At 33.4% G+C, this 19,995-nt stretch overlaps 2 protein-coding genes across 7 annotated transcripts; both read right to left on the bottom strand.

Annotated features, from left to right (window-relative positions):
* Nucleotides 1-450: 450 nt before the first annotated feature.
* LOC141724326 (uncharacterized) lies at nt 451-4,237 on the bottom strand. Of its 5 annotated transcripts, XM_074526428.1 has the most exons (10): nt 4,104-4,237; nt 3,850-4,026; nt 2,938-2,985; nt 2,787-2,826; nt 2,549-2,649; nt 1,955-2,147; nt 1,780-1,878; nt 1,222-1,339; nt 874-1,039; nt 451-765 (listed from the first exon to the last, which is right to left on the bottom strand). In XM_074526428.1, the coding sequence occupies exons 1-9, from the start codon at nt 4,182-4,184 to the stop codon at nt 919-921; spliced, it is 978 nt and encodes a 325-aa protein (XP_074382529.1). In that variant the 5' UTR covers nt 4,185-4,237; the 3' UTR covers nt 451-765; nt 874-918. The 5 variants fall into 5 exon arrangements, 4 of the variants coding, with proteins under 4 accessions (XP_074382529.1, XP_074382528.1, XP_074382530.1 ...); XR_012576593.1 differs by lacking the exon at nt 1,780-1,878 and having other exon boundaries at nt 1,978-2,147; XM_074526427.1 differs by having other exon boundaries at nt 451-1,039.
* A 1,125-nt stretch (nt 4,238-5,362) lies between these two features.
* On the bottom strand, nt 5,363-12,852 carry LOC141724325 (uncharacterized). 2 transcript variants are annotated; one of them, XM_074526424.1, is made up of 10 exons: nt 12,539-12,852; nt 12,075-12,140; nt 10,248-10,428; nt 9,552-9,748; nt 9,375-9,425; nt 7,978-8,069; nt 7,441-7,499; nt 6,771-6,895; nt 5,767-5,871; nt 5,363-5,683 (listed from the first exon to the last, which is right to left on the bottom strand). In XM_074526424.1, the coding sequence occupies exons 1-10, from the start codon at nt 12,767-12,769 to the stop codon at nt 5,546-5,548; spliced, it is 1,245 nt and encodes a 414-aa protein (XP_074382525.1). In that variant the 5' UTR covers nt 12,770-12,852; the 3' UTR covers nt 5,363-5,545. The 2 variants fall into 2 exon arrangements, with proteins under 2 accessions (XP_074382525.1, XP_074382527.1); XM_074526426.1 differs by having other exon boundaries at nt 7,447-7,499.
* Between the last annotated feature and the right edge of the window lie 7,143 nt (nt 12,853-19,995).

Here is a 19,995-nt window from a genome sequence, read left to right as displayed (position 1 = left end):
GGTACTTGGGGCGGTACTCGCGCACCTGAGTATTTTGGGAGGTTGAAGTCCAAAAGTGATGTATTATGGGTATTCTTTCAAATCCCGTCAATAACAAAAAAAATTATTATTTATAAAGTTACAAATAAAGTTATGGATTAAATATGTCAATTATTTAGTATTTTATACTCCCTCCGTCCCGCTTACACTGTTTGCACGTATTTTGAGATTTCAATAAAGTATAGTTACATAATATTTTTTCTTAAATTTTTTTTTGAATAAAAGTTTAAACATAAACTTTTTTTCAAATTTTTTTTAAAAAAAAATTATATTATGGAAGTATACTTTAAACGAGCATTAAAAAGCGGGTCGAAAAATAACGTAAACAATTTAGTGGGACGGAGGGAGTAATAAGATTAACTTGAAATTATATTAAATTAAAACCAAATGTATTTAATTATTTACATTAGATTTTCGTTTAAATTATATAAATATGTATATATATATATTAAATAAAAATATAAAAATATTAGTATTTATAATAATACCTAAGGTGTAGGTGTAGATTCTTTTTTGTTTGTTGAAGGGTTAGCAAAGCATTCCACTTTAGTGACTTGGTAATTTACCAGAGTGTTAGCACAACATAGCATAGATTAGCCACCACAGCCAGGCAGTGACTGACAGACTACTGAGCGCGAAATTGAACCGTAAGCCTCAAAAGTTCATCTCAACCAGCTGACCTCAACTTTGCCATAAATCTCTCACTGGGATGGACGAATTTACAAACTAAAAGGAAAAATGTATCTCACTATACAGAGTTGTTGAACAACAGAATATAGTGTACTGAATATTTACTGTGATACATACAAATAACTGCTGCAAGTGATTACTGACCTTTCTATCTGAATTTGTACAAAATGTGAAAGCTCCTTTGAAAATTTAAGCTGATGGAAGAATATCCAACGCAACTTCCTTTAAGGACGGCATGCTGTCTTGTTCATGCAAGCTTATAAATTTGTTACCAACTCTTCTGAGCACCTTCCAAGGACCAGGGTAACACCTGATCCAATTTCACAACACCAAACCATTACAAAACCACATTTATGTTGAATCTGTTTAGTTGGATGTTTATTAACACCCAAATTTCTACCTCAAAGTGAAAGCAAATAGCACTTATATTACACTTATATTACAAACTGATTTATATATATCAAGAATCTACCAAGTGTCTCAATAGCACACCTGAAAAGGGTTCCACCATTGCGGCCTTTGAAATTGTGGATATAATATACAGTTTCCATCTTCGGAAACAGCGTCTTTGTGAGTGCTGCAAGCTTTGGATAAAAGAATGCCGGATAATCTATACCAATCAAGGATGAACTATTTTCTCATTAATTAGTCAGTACAGGTTATTTACAAAGAGAAACCTTATTTTTTCTACCTACTAACCAGAACACCACGGTACTAAATCCAAAAATTTATTTAATGGACCAAAGCTTATGACACTGTTGCATAATCCTTACATTTAACTTCTAAAATTCTACAGTCAGTGTATTAATTCTCATAGAACAGTACAAACAACCCTGAAAATTACATCTTATCAAACACTGAGGGAGCTATTAGTACACAATGCAATAGCACGTCACAAGGATAAGACCGAGAAGAATACTTATTTGAACTAGCTTAGATTCTAATTGTATTGAGTACCTAGTAGTTTCAGTTGAACTTTAGAATAACATACATATTTAAAAAATAAACTCACGCCATATGTTTATTTTATATTAGATAGACCAAGGATACAGCCAGATCTAATACGATCAAGTTCACCATTAAATATGATCATCTGGCGATCAGTGTTCATCACAGCTTCTCTGTACAACTCTTCCACCACAAGCATTTCTAAGTTTAAACATTAAATAATATAAATTACACTTCACCGCATGTATAGGAAATCTGAGGTGGATTCTGAGATTACCATTGACATTAAAATATGGATACGCCACTACAAATAGCTCATCTTCTGCCTTCACGCGATCTGTCATCTTAACTTTTTCGGTGAAACCAAAATCTTCAAAAAATGATGGCTTGGTCAGATAGTCTAATTTGAAAGAAGCTCCTTCGAATACTGAGCCTCTTGCAAAAATCACTTCATTAGCCTCTGGAAAAAACTGTAGGTATATATAGAAGTTGTATTAGTATGTGGTCGACACAAATACTGCTAAAGTGTGTTTTGAAATCCAAGTGAATCATATCGTAGTGACATAACAGATGATACAAGGGAGGTAAAAAAAATACATTTACAGGCTATGGAGGTGGGCGCTTAGTCATGTAGACATTTGTTTTTTCGGCTTGATCATGATGTTACAGTTAGAAACAAAAAAAAAACTGGATTAAAATATATCAGGGATAGGAGGGTTTGAACCATGTTAAATACCACATCTTCCAAATCTTAAGGTTCTGAACCCACAATTGGATCATATAATATTAGTAAGACAAACCTAGAAGCACCTTTTACAGTTCAATTACATAGAAATAAACTTAAGTAAGTTTAAAAAATTCATGGACATACTATTCTGGTGCGTGTAACTTTCTCGGATTTTATGAAGAGGTCACAAAACTCACGAATTAATTGCATGCTTCCTGTCATTTCTATACCACCTTCCCCGTCACCTGATAGTGAAGAAATAATAGTAGTAAATACTAGTAAAAGAATCATGTGTGCAACAAGAAAGATAAAAATTGCAACAAAGAGAGGAAGTGATAATAGAAAGGTTGAGGGAAATTGGAATACTTGGTAGTAATATAACCTGGTACAGAATCCAGTCCAGCTGTAGGAAATTCAATCTCCTGTTGCAGATTATTGTCGTCACGAGGTTTTACCAACACTATAGATAGAACATTCTTCTTCTATTTATAACTTTCTTCTCAAATAAGATCAAGAATTCAAAGAAGACAAACCATCAATTGTATTTTATCCTTCAAAGCCAATTCGCTTGCTTCTCTAGCCTGCAAGCCGATACGGGACAAAATCTTGAGTTAGCAGAGCAATACCAATCAAGGAAGAAGAGAGATATGAAAACTAAAGGTCTTGGTCTTGCATAGTTCAGAAAATATCAGCACTAAAGGAAGAAAACGAATGACTTGACAACTGAACACCGTCAAAGCAAATTTAGTTTGAAGCCTTCAGGTTAAGGAAATGGAAGAACCCAGTCTGGAGTATAAGCAAATTTAGTTTGATCAGTAAAAAGATGTTGCTCAACCCTAGTCAGTTATCAGAGTAGTTGGGAATGCAATTTCTTTTTCAATTATTATCCTCAACCTCCTATAAAAGGGGGTGATGGAGCAAGTGCCCTTTGATTAATGTACCAAATTAATTTGCAATACTTGGCGGTTCTCTTTCAAAAGAAAGAAGGCTAGCATAGGGTTAATGGTGGTAAAATCTTGGAGTTTAGACTCTGACCTGCCTCTGCCAGTACATCCAAACAATTTAGCCTCTCACCTTGCATTTCATGATTTTCACCCAACCCGGCTTTGTTAAGATTTATACTTAAACAAAGACCCTCTAAACATCACGTTTAATTGACGAGAATTACCCAATTGAACATCTTGGCTGTTGAGCGAACATTGTTGATCGCTGAATAAACTATCCAGGGCAGTTACTAGGCTATAGCTAAAAAGGTAAATGTGGTGAAACCTACTTAATTATAACAGCCATGGAAGCCATATGAATAACCTGCTTTACCTACAGCAGAACCTCGACAAATATAATAACCCGCTATAAATTAACATATAAGTATCATGAACAAAAAATTGAATACAGGTAAAAAGAAGTAGAAGTCAAATGTGGATGATACCAGAGTAGAAGCTCACTTGTTGAAGAAGTTGATCATAGTCACTAGGAAATGGGACATCATATTTGTCAACTGAGGCACCACTATCCTTAGAAACAGAACATGAAACCATCTTTCTTAAACTCCTTTGAGTTGCCTCTTTTTCATGAAAATACTTCACATTTTGATCTGTCTCAAAGCTTCTTAAGTTAAAACCCTGCATCTCAATCAATCTAAAGTGAGTAACCAAATAAGTCCATGATTATATAAAATGGGTTGGAATTAGTTGGGTACCTTAGGAAATTTGAAGGAGGAGGGTAGTGCCATCACTGGAAACCTGGAAGCAGCAGTTGGAGTTGTAGTAGATAACACCATTTTGAAGCCACATGTGAATATACACACTTTTTTAAGAGTACATTATGTGGAAACACTGTGCATATTGATTTTCTTTTTTTCTGTACTTAAAGAAAATATTTAAATGGTTTTCTTCATATTAAGTTTTTATATTTTAACTAAAATTTGTTTTTGTGAGACATTGTTTATCATTCAAATACTGTTGTAAAATATCTTTTTTCTTTCGAAGTGAGCTTTATCTTATTTTTATTTTCTTTAATATAAAGAAAATGGTGAGAGTTGTATTATGTTGGATTAATATTAAACCTTGTTCACATATAACTAGAAAAAAGGCATCGCATTGCTAAATATATGTAAAAATATAGTTAAGAACAATAATCTATTTATAGTCGAAACATTTAAAAACTAACTATTCTGTATATTAGAATTATAAATCCTATTTTAAATTTACTTTTCTAGTAGAAAAAATCCAAATTGGGTGATGATAAGAATTTAAAAGAATAAATATAACCAATGGATGGATGGGTTAAAGTGAATACTGATGCTGCTGTATTTCAAAATGGGAGTATTGGAGTGGGATGTGTCATGCGTGATTCTCAAGGACTGTTTCTGGGGGCAAGGTGTTGCAGATTACAGGGAGCATGGTCTCCAAGGGAAGCTGAGGCGATTGGCATGAAGGAGGCTTTGTCGTGGGTTATTGCAAGAAGGAACCATCACTGTATTATTGAGTCAGATGCTCAGGTGCTTGTGGCTGCGTGTAATGGTAAGCCAGGAGTAGCTATATTCGGTACAATAGTTGATGATTGTAATCAGTTATTGAAGCACATAAATCCGGTGCTAGTTAAGTTTGTGTATCGTTCTGCGAATAGTGTGGCACATGCGTTAGCAAAAGCTTCCTATTCTATGTCAGGCGTAGGGGAATGGGTTAATGCCCCCCCGGATTTTATTTCTTATGTACTTGAAAGAGATTTGATTTAATGAATTTACGAAGTTTCTCAAAAAAAAAAAAAAAAAAAAAAATATACATGTGTACGGTTCCAGTCAAATGAGCCCTTTCACACACATTCTGATATTCTGATTACGAATTTACCCTTCCTTTGGATTTTTCATGAAACTGAATAGAAACGATAGGAAGTTTTGTAGACAAAACTTCACTTGGCTGCATCAATTTAGTTTTCCAGACAGTTGTGAACAACATGCTAATTAAGGGCAGATCATTTCTTTACTTTAAAAATGAAGCAGATAAAGTGTATAGTTATAGATATAATGTCCCTTCAAGTCTTGGATATAGACAGATGTAAGTACTACATGTACTATCCTGCAGGCGTTTTTCTAGGTTCCACATTTATGCACTTCCCATAAGAGAACACCTATCCTGAAACTCATACTAAACAACCTTTGAATCCTTTCCTAAGAGCAGTTTCATCCAAGTGCCTTCCTATAAAAACAATCTTGTTTACTCGCTTCTCTTCTGGTTCCCATGTTTTGCCTGGGCAGCCATCCAAAGTCGAGTGCACCCCCTAAAGAATGGTGACAGATTCATTATGGTGGAGGAAAGCAAACAAAAAGATCGCAAAAGAAGAACTTGTAGAAAAGGCAATACCTGAAAAACATATCGTTCCGAGGAGCCATTCACCGACAAGACACCCTTCATTCTGTACAAGTCCTCTCCTTTCTCTTCAATCAGCCTCTCAAGCCAATCATCCAACTACATCATACATGACAGCGGAGTAAGACTTTTGTGCATCAGAATATTTGAAATTTAGTGTTTAATCAATCATGTATAATGGCTACTGGATGGCTAATGGGTATGCTGAAGAATTAAGGCAATGTCGGCACTCTTCAACCCCTCTGCCTATAAAGCCCAATAAGATATTTAATATATTTATTATGTGCCTGCCTCGCTTATACACTACGGAAAAAGCCATGGAAAACTGAGTTTACGGAAAAAGCCATGCAAAACTGAGTTTATTAATTATATGGTTCAATAAGGCAAGGAACGGGTAATTACTAATTAATCAAATTACTACACGCGGCAGAGATTGAACCAAGCAAGAGATTATGACCATTTTCTTCGAAAAAGATTTTAGTATCTCAACGACTCAAGACTCTGGCAGACTGTTACGATACTACGACCACAAGGCTCTTGCAGAGGCATCTATATCGCTACAAGTCATTCGCAATAAACCACGTTATTTTTCTATTGCTACCATTACATAAAGTTAAAAAAGCTATATGAAGTAGACTAACAAATTAAAGAACGTTATGACTATTAACTATGTCAGACACTCTCTTCTCTTCTCTTCGCTCCAAGTCTCTCCCTTACCTATTGTTTGACAAAGACCATATAAATTAGGTGGGGGGGGGGGGGGGTTCATCACGGCAGGCCCGTAGAATAAGATATCACATTTTGTTTTCTTTTACCCCCTATATTTTGGCTCGGACAGAAGAGCGCTTGGTTTGGGTCTAACCCAAATTGCAAGCCTTGTACATGTATCCAAGCCAATGGAACACTATGGCTATTCTTTGTCGACATGGAAACACCTGGTAACTATTACTGGAATAATGATGACAACATAGAACCATGTAGAAAAATAAATAACATACCTCGTCAAGGTCTAGGTTTCCCTCGCATACAATACTAACGCTGGATACTGTAGAATCATGGACATGATCATGGTGGTGATGATGATGATGTCCATCGTGGCTCTCTGTGGAATACAAGTGGCTCTCTGTGGAATACAATTTATTTTATTATATTTTATTAACAAAATGTAATATGAAGTTGCTCTGAAGTTCTATAACAAAATTGCAAGATTAATTTTAAAGAAGTCAATGTTATCTAAATATCAGACAGCAAAGAGAAGATATCTTAAACATATTTTCGTTTCATACACTGAACAGCATTAATTATCCAAGATAAGGGCAATTAAGTATACTGTATACAGTTTAGGAATGATCAAACTTCAGGTTAGCAATAGCAGCATTTCTCTTGGACATTCACTTTTAAAATCAAATAATTTCATGACGATCGAAAAATTTAATAATCAGAATAGAGTATTTAAAATCGTTTGAGGAGGAATATAAAAAGAAGTAATGTATTTAAAAAGATCCCAGTGCGCTAAGAAAATTTGAATAACTTGTGGGCAAGATTAACACTAATAACAAAAAAAATTAAATTGTATTAAAATTGAATTGGCTTTCATTTGAAATAAATTATTTTTACTCTTAAAAGATACCAAATGAATGACAAGAGAAATAGAATTAGTTACACTACCATGACCTGCTTCATGTCGATGGGTTGCATGATCATCTCCTTGAACCAAAGAATTAATTCTGTAAAAACACACATAATACAAACATTATATAATATCATATATATATATATATATATTTATAAACACACTCATCATTTAAATGTGTCCCCCTGATGGCTGAACTCTAGTGTTTATGATATTAGAAATTACGGATGAAGACATACGACCCATACCTGTTGCTTTTACTATACCACTAAATTCAAACCTTCTGGCTATATAAGGTGCCCTTACAGTATTTTTGTCAATTTTCAAGGTGCATATTAATCTTACTAGCCAAGAAACAGTAATATAATAAGGGGTACCTTCAGAACGGTTTCAACATAACATTGGCTCCACGAAAGTAAAAACCAAGAAATTATTTGTGATTTAGAACTGAACTAAATATTAAATCTATAAGCTAGGAAATGCATATGCAACTTAATTAAGCTTTTCTAGACAAAAGCAAAATAGTGATACAAATATCTCTACATAGAATTTACAAATATAGTTTATGTCACCTGTCAAGATCATAACCACCGACTCCAAGAACAAAGTCCATATCAACACACCCGAACTTAGCTAGCTTTATCTCTGCCATCCCATTGATGTGCTTTACAAATTAGAAGAAGATCAAAAGAAATCAGTCGACATAAACAGCACAGAAACTAATAAGTGATGCAGGAACTATCACTATAGAAAATTTAATTATACTGCACACAGTGTCTTATCTGTCAATTTAAATTTCCAACACTTCAATGTCTTCAAACTTTTTTTTTAGTATGGAGTCGAGAATATCTTACTACAAGAAGTATTACCTCATTTTTGATAAAAATGGTTACCATTCATATTAGTAGCCATGGAAATCGGATATAAATTATGGGCATTTCTATTTGTTAATATCTGTTTTAGAATGCCAGCATTAGATTACTAATTTTCCTTTAATATAATCACCTGTTTCATTTTGTACTAAAAAAGGTGATATTCTTATACAATTTACCATGTACCAATAGTATGCCTTCTCATTTACGTAGGAAATAATGTGTAGACAGAAACCTGAATCCATAACTTCTAGCCTATTATGAAATACCCAATATTATAGCATATACAGTAGACTACATTATCAGGTATACAATCATAATGTGTAAAACATCAAACATTTACATATAGTTTAAACGAATACAATGGTTATATATTTTTAAATAGATTTGTCAAGTTACACTTTACACCTCTAGATTTGTTTGCAAAACATTGCACATGAACCTGAGTTGGTATATCCAGTATCCTCCTTACAGTAGAAATAAAAACACCAACTTCAAACAGTTAGAGAGTTTAGAAATGAATAATTAAAGTTCAGATATGGAAAGGAGCTACACTGATACCAGTTTGGGTCGTTATTAAGCTGGCATAAATTCATCTAGAGTTTGAGTGCTAAAATATTGTCCCAGACAAATTATTGCTAAAACAAAACAGTACATGTTCTTTGGAAGGGCGTAAAATGCAGAAAATAATTTGGTTGTGTATATTTATTACTGATAAGCAACAATAAAGTACTATATTAATCTCTGACTGTTGTTAGATTTTAGAGAAAGCAAACAATTTCCGTATTTCAAAGACAAAGCTTAACTCAACCCGATACCGTTATCCCCTAATTAAATCAAAATCAGGCTGGAACTTATATTACACGTCAAACACGTACAAATGGAGAAAAGGAAAAACTAAATGCTCCAAATAATCAGATATATATCTGACAGAAATTAAAATCATTAACTTATTCTCCGTGTGTAACTAAACACTGATGGGAACTGATACTCAATAAAGAGCTGTTCTCTAACATTTAATATGATAAGAAGTTTCCCATGTAACAGCAACAAACAAACTATAACATGAAGAAAAAAGAACATATAAGAGGCTTTACCTTAATTCTCTTGGTCAATACTTCCAATTCACTATCTGTTACCAAGTCTGTCTGTGAAGATAATAAAGAGGAGCCAGGGAAAACAGCACACAGAGGTCAAAGTTTACACAAGAAATACAGCTAAAGAGTAGACAAAGAAAAGGGCTTTGTTTTTCTTTAGAGGTAAATAAATTTAACCTTGTTCACTATAATGCGATCAGCATAGGCAATTTGCTCCTCAGCTTCATTTACCACAAATCTTGGTTTTACCTCATTCAAATGCTTCAGTACATGCTTAGAGTCTACCAAAGTAACAACTCCATCAAGCTTCACATGACGTGAAACTAAGTCATCAGTACAAAACGTTTCAATAACCGGGCCAGGCTTTGCGAGACCTAGAAAAAGAAAAGCCTTACATTTATCAGTGGCTCAGGCTTCCATGGCTTGGATAACTAAATGCTCATGATGAATGATACAACTTCTAAGTGTCTACTTCCCCAACTGATGAAATTAACTATCACTAGTGTTTCTGGTACAGGAAAGAAAGGAAAATGCCATCTAAATTAACTATCACTAGTGTTTCTGGTACAGGAAAGAAAAGAAAATGCTGTCTTTTAAAGATGACGACATATACATAAGGCACCTAATATATTTATAGCCAATTAACAGGAACTCACAAACATATATGAGAAAATGAGCAGTTCTAAGACTCCTAGCCCTACAATATAATCATTTATACCAGCTCCAATTTTGATCGTACTGCATATGCTAAGGTAGTTCATTTAGGTGTTTGAGATGGTGCCAAATGTGAAATAAAAAGATACCTTAGTGTTGCAAGTACCCATCAAAATGGAATAAAAAAATAGACTCTTTCAACTCGATCAAGCTACATACCAGTCGTTTCTATAACAATATGATCAAATTTGTCTCTCCTGGTCTTAACCAATTCCAAAAGCATTTTAACAAGATCCCCGCGAACAGTGCAACAGAGACAACCATTATTAACCATGAGGATGTCCTCGTTAGAAGAGGAATGACTGGCAACTAATGAACTATCGATATCCACCTCACCGAACTGCAAGAAAAGATAACTAAATATATTAGTAAAAGAAAATAAATGCAAATATAGCAAGGAGATTTACTATGTATTAAACTAACACCTTTATCTGACAAGCAATTGACTAAGTTTTGTTCATGCCCTACTATCTATTCTTCCAACTAAACAGAAAGTCCTACTGCTCGAGGGAAAATTTAACCCGCAAGATTTTGCCGATCTAAATCAATTAACATGTTTCTCTCAACGGTATCACTGCCTGATTTGTAATTTTCAGTTAATTTTAGGACAGAAAGGAAACAAAAGTGAGAATTTGTTTCACTTTTGTGCTGTCCAGTTACCTAGTTTTACTTGAGATGAATGGGAAGGAAAAGAGAGAATGCATTCCCCCACTTCTAAGGAAAAAGAACAAAAAAAGCGGATTTAAGTATCTTCATCTTCACTTTTAAGGCTCTAAGCAGTCCTCTTATCTTCTCAATATATTGTTTTTCCATCCATGTAAAGAGTGTGTGAAATTCTATAGTTACAAGGGTATGTTTTATTGTTTTCAACTAAGAAACTCAACTAATACACACACGACATACCTTCGCTCCAATCATCACATGTAAACGTTTTTACATAATATATTAGTGCACAACAATATCTATAGAAGTTACTTTATTTCGGCCATTTAACAGAATTCCAAGTCCTAACTACTAGCTAAACTGCATAATTGGTAACTTTATTTTTAAACAGGAAGGTAAATATTTTAAGCCATTCTTTCTTTCCATCTTTTCCTTTTTTTCTTCTCTGTAATCCTTTTATTCCTTTATTTTCTTCTCCTTCTCCCTACTGTGTTTTCTTATCCTTCTTCATTATATACAACAATTACATTAGGGATTTAGTGCATACATTATATTGAAGGAAATTCCCATTAACCAACAAAAGGTACAAACAACTAAAACAAGAACATGAAATATAAACTTAAGCTTAGGGACAGTAATCAAGTAGTCAACTGATGCAGAACAAGTTCAGATAAGGGTTGAAAATAGAGGAGAATCCCTATCTCCACAAAGAATTGGTAGACACAAAAATTTATCCTCAAATTTATCATATATTCATCACTTCATATATTCAACTCCGATGAATATAAATTGATTAAATATCCTTGAATAGGAGTCAAACCCTATATTGAATAATAAGATTACATTTAATTTCTAAAAGTTCAGATAGGCATGAATAAAGCCCACCGCCCTCAAAAAGAGCTATTAAGCACCACCTTTTTCAACTGTGTAATTTTATGCTAAGCGGAAATCCATTGCTGTTTTAGGGGGAATTTGGGCTTAAGCAATAAATAGGCACACTTTAAATTTTTAATACCTACAGACTTGTTTTTATGTGAACGGTGCATAGATAAAAGATACACAATTCTCCCTTCAGGGATAACACTCGGAATTATTATTTTATCTCTACAATCACACCTTGAAAATATGATGATTCGTTAAAGTAAAAGTAAATATATTGAAATCAGGATAACCACCTACAGTTATATATCCATCCTGAAACATTAAATATTTAGTCTGGCATATCAAAAAATGACTGCAAAATTCAACATGCATTCTAACTTTGAATTTTAATAATACGTATAACATAAAACAATATATTGTGCAATTGATAGACCATGTTACCTCATTTTCAATGACAGCAATCCGTTTTCCATGTTGAGCAGTGAGGATATGATTCAACAGTGTAGTCTGCAAGCATAATACCATATATATAATTAAAAACCTAAGAAAGAAAAAGATGCAAATAATCCAATTAAACAAAATATATATATAGGAGACAAGTAAGCAGAATCCGTAGAAGAATAAGGTATATGTGATTGTCGTGTAAATATAGATATAGAGGGGATTATGTTCTACTTTGAATAATAGTTATGATACAGGGTTCTGATATGACTCCTTTTGTGTAACTCAATTTTTGCAAATTTCATTTCGAAAGGATTCGACATAGTAATGAAATTATGGTAATTAAAAGGATCGATCTCTACGAGAAATGGCCAACACTTGTTCAGTCATCCGTTAAAACTGTTCTCACCTAAATGCGAGCATATAAAACAAACAAATATAAAAAAATAGAGAAGGAGATAGACCTTTCCGGAACCGAGAAAGCCGGTAATGACAGTAGCAGGGACACGAGTATCGAGGTTTAACGCAGCCGCACTGGAATCGTAATCAGGAACAGAAGAAGTAAAGCGCCTCCGAGTGTGAGGTTGTGAATTGAGAATACTTGTTGTGATTATACGTGAGGAATTGAATGGACAAAGAGGTTGAACAAGTGATTTTAATATGTTTTTCGAGAGCAGCAACCTTGAGCTTGCCATTTCTTTATTAGGGTTTTAATTCTAGACTGTCTCTGGTCCTTAAACCCCCCACTGTTTATTTCCAAGGATTAACAAGTGGTGAGGTGAGCAGTCTCATTTAAGTTCTTACAATATTTTTTTTACTTAACTATATTATTATCAATTGACTTCTTACTTTAAAATACCTTAAATTTCGGTTTCGTTAATATTTAAATAATTTTTAAATTTTATCAAAATAATTATAAAAATGAATATATTTTTTTTTGACTAAATTAGCTGCTCTACAAAACTTGGCCAAATATGGCCGAATTAATACTAACTTGGCTTATATGCTAGTCAACCCACACCAACTTGGAAGGAAAAAATTTGAGTGTTTAATACAATATAACGGGGACCATACTGCTGCACGTTAGTTGTTATGCATTAGCAAATTACGTGTTCAATTTTATTTTGTTATACTACCCCATCTTAGAATGTGTATCCTTAACTAGAATTTAGTATTAATTTGTAATTTAAATTTTTTAGGGTTCAATAAATTTTTTTAAATTTTAGTAATATTAAAAAGTTGAATAAAAAATATAATTAATTTAACAATTTTTAACATTTTAGGGTTCACCAATTCCATTTGGGTTTTAGAAATATTTAAAAATAAATGAATAAAAGATACACTGATTTAGGGTTTAGGTAAATCTGAGAGCCTAAACCCTAGTAACCAAACTCTAATTTAAATATTTGATCGATATTTAGTAGTGTTTAATTTTTTTAGAATACAATAATCCCCTTTTAAATTTTAGAAATTTTACAAAATTTGATAGAAGACACAACAATTTAGAATTTTATGTGAATAACAATTTATATATTGACCTTAATTATAATAAAATATATAATTAAAAAAATTACATGTTACATCAATGACTAATGCATATTAAGTATGATTATTTGTTAGAATACTCCACCCAGCTACGTAACTTATTTTAGAAAATAAAAAAAATGGAAATGAAAATACTCCTACTTTTAATGCGTAACCAAATTAATAAATTTTAAAAAAAACAAGTTACATAGATGGTGAATGCGTATTCCCCTATACATTAGTGTTAAATGCGTAACCAATCGACTAAACATGTCTATTTTCGTTATTCTTCTCTACAAAATCGGCTATTTCAATCTTTCAGCCAATTTTATCTATCCAATCATATATTATTTTAATATATTTATATAAACTAGACAGTTTTCCCCGTGTTACACGTGTTCACTATTTTTATTTTTTAAAAATAATTTAAATTATTAAATTTTATTCAAATATCGAGAGAGGTGTTGATTTTGTTTTCCTGTTTCATCTTATATTGTTCATTTTATTCGGTTCATAACAATCACTTACAACATGTAATTTAAGTTTTTACTCGAATATATTTTTTTACATATATTGCAAGAATTTATTTTTAGGGAATATGTAATTAAATCATGTAATGTGTGTTAGAATATATATTTATTATATATTATTAGTGATATATTATATTAAGGGTGTTTTTGTAATTTAGCTTGTAACAATTTATTATATAAATATTGAGACATATATCCTGATTATTAAGTATTATAATAAAATCCTAGTTGTTTATTTTGTCTCTCTACTTTTAACATGGCATCAGAGTTAGGTTATGGAAAAAGTTGATTGCTCTATTTTATTTGAGGTTGTTTGTTTTATTGTCATTACTTTCGGTAAAGATGATTCTTTTCAATCGATTAGTGTTCAGCTGAATTTTGCTATATCTGAATCTCCTTCATTAGGTTTGTCATCTTCCACTTCATCAGGTATATCTTCTTCCATATGGATTTTGGATTCAGGTGCTTCTCATCATATGTCTCCAACTTTATCATCTTTTATATCTTTGATTTTGCCGCATATTTGTCCATTATGACTGCTGATGGTTCTTCCATGTTATTGGAAGGTGTTGGTTCTATTGCCATACCTAATGTGTCCCTATCTGATGTATATTATGTTCTCAGTCTTAAGATGAATTTGATTTTTGTGAGTTAGTTATATGCATCTGGATACTTACTCTCATTCTTTTCTTCCACTTGTTGTGTTCAAGACCCAAAATCTCAGAAAGTGATTGGGATATGTCGTAGGCAAGGGGAACTCTATGTTTTGGATGAACTGAAAGTCTCGAATGTTGGAGCTTCTACTGTTGATTTATCATCTTTTTGTTTTGAGTAATTCTTCGTTAGATTTTTATCTTTGGCATTCTCGTTTGGGCCATGTGTCTGCCCCTCGTTTACAGTATATGGTTTCTACAGGAATTTTGGGACATTTAAAAACTCATGATATTTCTGATTGTAGTGCCTGTAAATTGGCTAAATTTGCTGTTTTGTCATTCTATAAAAGTGTTTCTTTTACCGTTGCACCTTTTGATATTTCATTCTGATGTGTGGGGACTTTCACCTGTACCCACAAAGGGGGATTCTAGATATTATGTGTCCTTTATTGGTGATTATACTCGTTTAACATGGGTTTATATGATGAAACGTAAGTCTAATTTTCTTGATATATATGAGGAATTTCGTGCTCTTGTACAAACTCAACATTCTGCTATTATTAAATGTTTTCGTTGTGACTTGGGGGTGAATACACTTCTAATGAATTTTGCCAGTATCTTGTTTCTGATGGTACTATACGTCAAACCTCTTGTATAGACACGCCTCAGCAAAATGGAATTGCTGAAAGAAAACATTGTCATATTGTAGAAACAACTCGCTCCTTCTCGTTGTCCGGTCAGGTTCCTAGTGTGTTTTGGGGGGAAACAGTTCTTACTGCAACCTATGTGATTAACATGATTCCTATTTCTCATAATTCAGGTTTGTCTCCCTTTCAGAAATTATATGAAGATGTGCACTCGCTCCTTCGTTGCGTATTTTTGGTTCCACTTATTTTGTCCTTCTCCCACATGTAGAGCGTACAAAATTAACTCTTAAATCTGCTTTGTGTGTTTTCTTGGGTTATGGTATCAGTCAGAAAGGATATCGTTATTTTGATCCTGCTAGACAAAAGTTATATGTTTCTCGTCATGTTATGTTTCTTGAGCATATTCCATATTTTTCTGTCCATGCTAGTTCCCATAATATGACACAGGCAGATCTCATTCCTATTGATCCTTTTGAATCAGATGTTGAGGAAACTTTACGTACGGCTTCTAGTACTTCAGCTCTTGAGACATCTCAGACTCCCCCATCTCCGCCCCCGTCTACGACTACTCAATCCTCTCTAGAGATTTTGGATCCTCCTCCTCCCACTCGTCGATCTACTCGTATTCGTAAGTCCACTCGACTTCCTAATTTTTCTTATTCATCTTATTCTCCTTCATTTGCCTCATTTGTTACATCTATTCACGGTTTATCTAAGCATGTTTCCTATAGAGATGTTGTTCGTGATCCTCTTTGGCAGGCAGCTATGGCTGAGGAACTTACTGCTTTACATTAGAAACATATGTGGGACTTGGTTCCCTTACCGTCAGGAAAACATTCTATTAGTTGTCGTTGGGTCTATAAAATTAAGACCAAATCTGATGGTTCTGTTGAGCGTTATAAAGCTCGGCTTGTTGCTAAAGGCTACTCTCAGGAGTATGGTTTGGATTATGAGGAGACCTTTGCACCTGTTGCAAAGATGACGACGGTTCGTACTCTAATTGCAGTTGCTTCAGTTTCTAAATGGAACATATTTCAGTTAGATTTTAAAAATGCTTTCTTGTATGGTGATTTACATGAGGAAGCTTATATGACACCTCCTCCTGGTTTTCCTCATCGGCCTGGTTATGTTTATCGACTTCGTAAGTCACTATATGGTCTACCACAGTCATCTCGTTGTTGGTTTGAGAAATTTGCCACGGTACTTATTTCACTCAATTTTCATTCTAGTCATCATGATTCAGCTTTATTTGTTCGTTGTACAAGTGCAGGTTGCATTCTCTTGGATTTGTATGTTGATGATATGATTATTACTGGTGATGATTGTGCTGGTGTTGAGTCATTAAAACAGGAGTTGGCTCGTTATTTCGCTATGAAATACTTAGGTTTGCTTCGCTATTTTTTGGGGATTGAGATTGCTACTTCACCACAGGGTTATCTTTTATCACAGTCTAAATATATTGCTGATTTATTTGATCGTGCTCACCTTACTAATAATAAGATTGTGGATACTCATCTTGAGATGAATGTTCGATATTCGTCATCTGATGGTCTTCCTTTGGCGGATCCTACTTTATATCGTACTATTGTGGGTAGTCTTGTTTATCTCACTGTTACTCGTCCAGATATTGTGCATGATGTTCATGTTGTTAGTCAGTTCGTCACTTTTCATACTACTGTGTATTGGGGAGCTGTTCTTCATATTCTCAGATACCTTCGATGGACTCAGTTTCAGAGTCTATTATTTCCTTCTACTTCATCTTTAGAGTTGCGTGCTTATAGTGATGCTGATTGGGCTGTAGATCCCGAGGATCGCAAGTATACTACTGGTTTTTGTATTTTTCTTGGTGATTCTCTAATTTCATGGAAAAGTAAGAAACAAGATGTTGTTTCTCGATCATCTTCGGAAGCTGAGTATCATGCAATGACTTCTAATACTTGTGAGGTTGTTTGGTTACGTTGGTTGCTTGCAGATATAGGTATTAAGCTTACTCATCATACTTCGCTATATTGCGATAGTAAGAGTGCATTTTATATTACTCGTTATTCTGTTTTTCATGAACACACTAAACATATTGAGATTGATTTTCATGTTACCCGTCATCACTTGCAGCAGGGTACTATCACCTTACCTTATGTCTCTTCTTCACTTCAGATTGCAGATATTTTTACCAAAGCTCATTCGATTTCGCGCTTCCGGTTCTTGTCTGACTCTCAATGCTTAATGGTGCAACATCGTGAATTTGAGGGGGGATGTTAGAATATATATTTATTATATATTATTAGTGATATATTATATTAAGGGTGTTTTCGTAATTTAGCTTGTAACGGTTTATTATATAAACATTGAGACATGTATCCTGATTATCAAGTATTATAATAAAACCCTAGTTGTTTATTTTGTCTCTCTACTTTTATGAATGTGCAATGTATTTCTGATGACATGACACCTGATGAATGACAATGGCATGCAAATGAGCTGCACACCTTGAGAACAAAACTTGGAGAATGGACAGTTAGTATTGCGACATCATACGATAGGCCTAGATTTTCTGTCGGGTGGAACGCATTTGCAAAGGACAATAAAATAAAGTATAAAAAATATTATAAATTTTGCTGATTGTTAAGGATAACGAACATATTTTTTAATATTGAGAAAATATGGACCTTGATTAAATATTCTGACATTATATTTAACCTTTCTTTGGGTGCTTATTTTGACATTCTATTTATCATTTTGGTTCATATTGTATGGGATTTTTGATTTATCATAAATACTTCTCGTTATATACAATACATATTGGAAATGTACTGCAAGTTTAGAATATTAAAAATTCATAAAAAGCACAACCATAATTTTTTTCATAGGGAACCCGAAGCCGCTACCCTTCGGGTGCGCACTAGGCACGTAATAGCCTGCAAACCACGTGAACCAAGGTAAACCGTATTTAAGCAACATGATCTGTCTCACGAGGCATAATCATAAATTCTCCTCCCGTGGGATTCAAACCTGTGATCAAGAGGATGGTTATCCGCTCTTTAACATTAGAATGAAACTGAAATATCAAATAAGAAATCCAATAGTAAACTTATTAAAGAAAAAAATCAAAATCACGACAAAGGTGAAAATGAAATAATTACTACGTTGCAGCAGAGACTATATATATTACGTTCATTTAAAAGAAATATCATACCGCTATGAATTCTTCAATTATTTGTGACCGGTGAGTTTCTAAGCCGGTATAGAAGATTTGAAAATACTATCGTGGCTATTGTAGCACACATTGTCAAGAATTGGATAAGTTATTGTACATAGTCTATAACAAAGACTTGGTGACAATATAAAATCACACTATGTTATACGAATAATAGCATGTAATTGTAGTATGCATTTATAAAGCACATCCATTGACTTTTAACTAAGATCTCAAAGATTTTTAAAATTATGCACAAACATTGACATTAAACTATCGCGCATCGATAGCATAACCACCCGGATAAGAAGCATATCCATCGGTTTTCTAAAAAAAATTACATTTTGGAAAGATTTAGAAGATTTAATCTACCACTATAAGCTAAGAATGTGCACTCTTTAAAGTTTTTAACTTTGCCGTAAACTAAAAACATGTTATGCGCAATATACATGTCAAGAATCTTCTAATAAGTAGAAGTTTATAAAACATACATACAGATAGATAGATACTTGAGATACATAGGTTCTACCTAAGATTATATAACTTCATCGCGTAACTTAATAATTCATAATATTGGTGTAAAATCTTCAAAAATGTATGTCGAACAGTGCAATTGTGACACTCTGAGTTCCAAAGATGTGCCAGGATCAAAACTGCCATAATTCACCATTTTCCTGCTAATTTCCATGGTTTGCTCCAGCGCAAAGGGAGATACACATGTCTACTTCAAACGGAGGTCCATATACCAGGCGTAATGGTCTTTTACTCCCTGAATTTGGACAAACTCTGTTTGCTAGTAGTAGCAGATCATTTCCACAAATATTACCATACATGTTTGGAAGCAGATAAATCATCTCTTCCGCTCTTCCTCTTATATCAGTATTGGTGACCATACTATACATTTCATTGGTGGTGCTACCTATTTCAGTTGGTGTATATATTGCCTTAAAGAAAATTTAAGCAAATGTACAGTATGAGAAAGAAACAACTGGTCTATAAAGAGCCCAAACAGACTATAGGTAGTGAGAATGAAGACCATAAATATGCTATGTTTTATAAATTTCTTCTTATTAGATAGATTTGATAAAATGTGAAGATGGAATTGCACATTGTACTTCATCAACAATCGCAGAGATTAGTTTAAAAAACTTGCCTGATGAATATTGTGTCTAAAACAGTAACGAACAAAACAATATAACTGGTCACGCGTAACTTGTATTTGAGATTGATGAAAGTGATATAGTTTTAAAAATGTGCACATCGATAGCATAACCACCCGGATAGAAAGCATAATCATTAGTTTCCCTAAAAAAAATTCATTTGTGAAAGATTTATAAGATTTCATCAAACACTATAAGCTAAGAATGTGCATTG

Source organism: Apium graveolens, chromosome 5 (genome assembly GCF_009905375.1).
Source record: "Apium graveolens cultivar Ventura chromosome 5, ASM990537v1, whole genome shotgun sequence".
Lineage (NCBI taxonomy): Eukaryota > Viridiplantae > Streptophyta > Magnoliopsida > Apiales > Apiaceae > Apium > Apium graveolens.
Note: the sequence above shows the minus strand (reverse complement) of the source record. Positions and strands in the feature narration are given on the sequence as shown.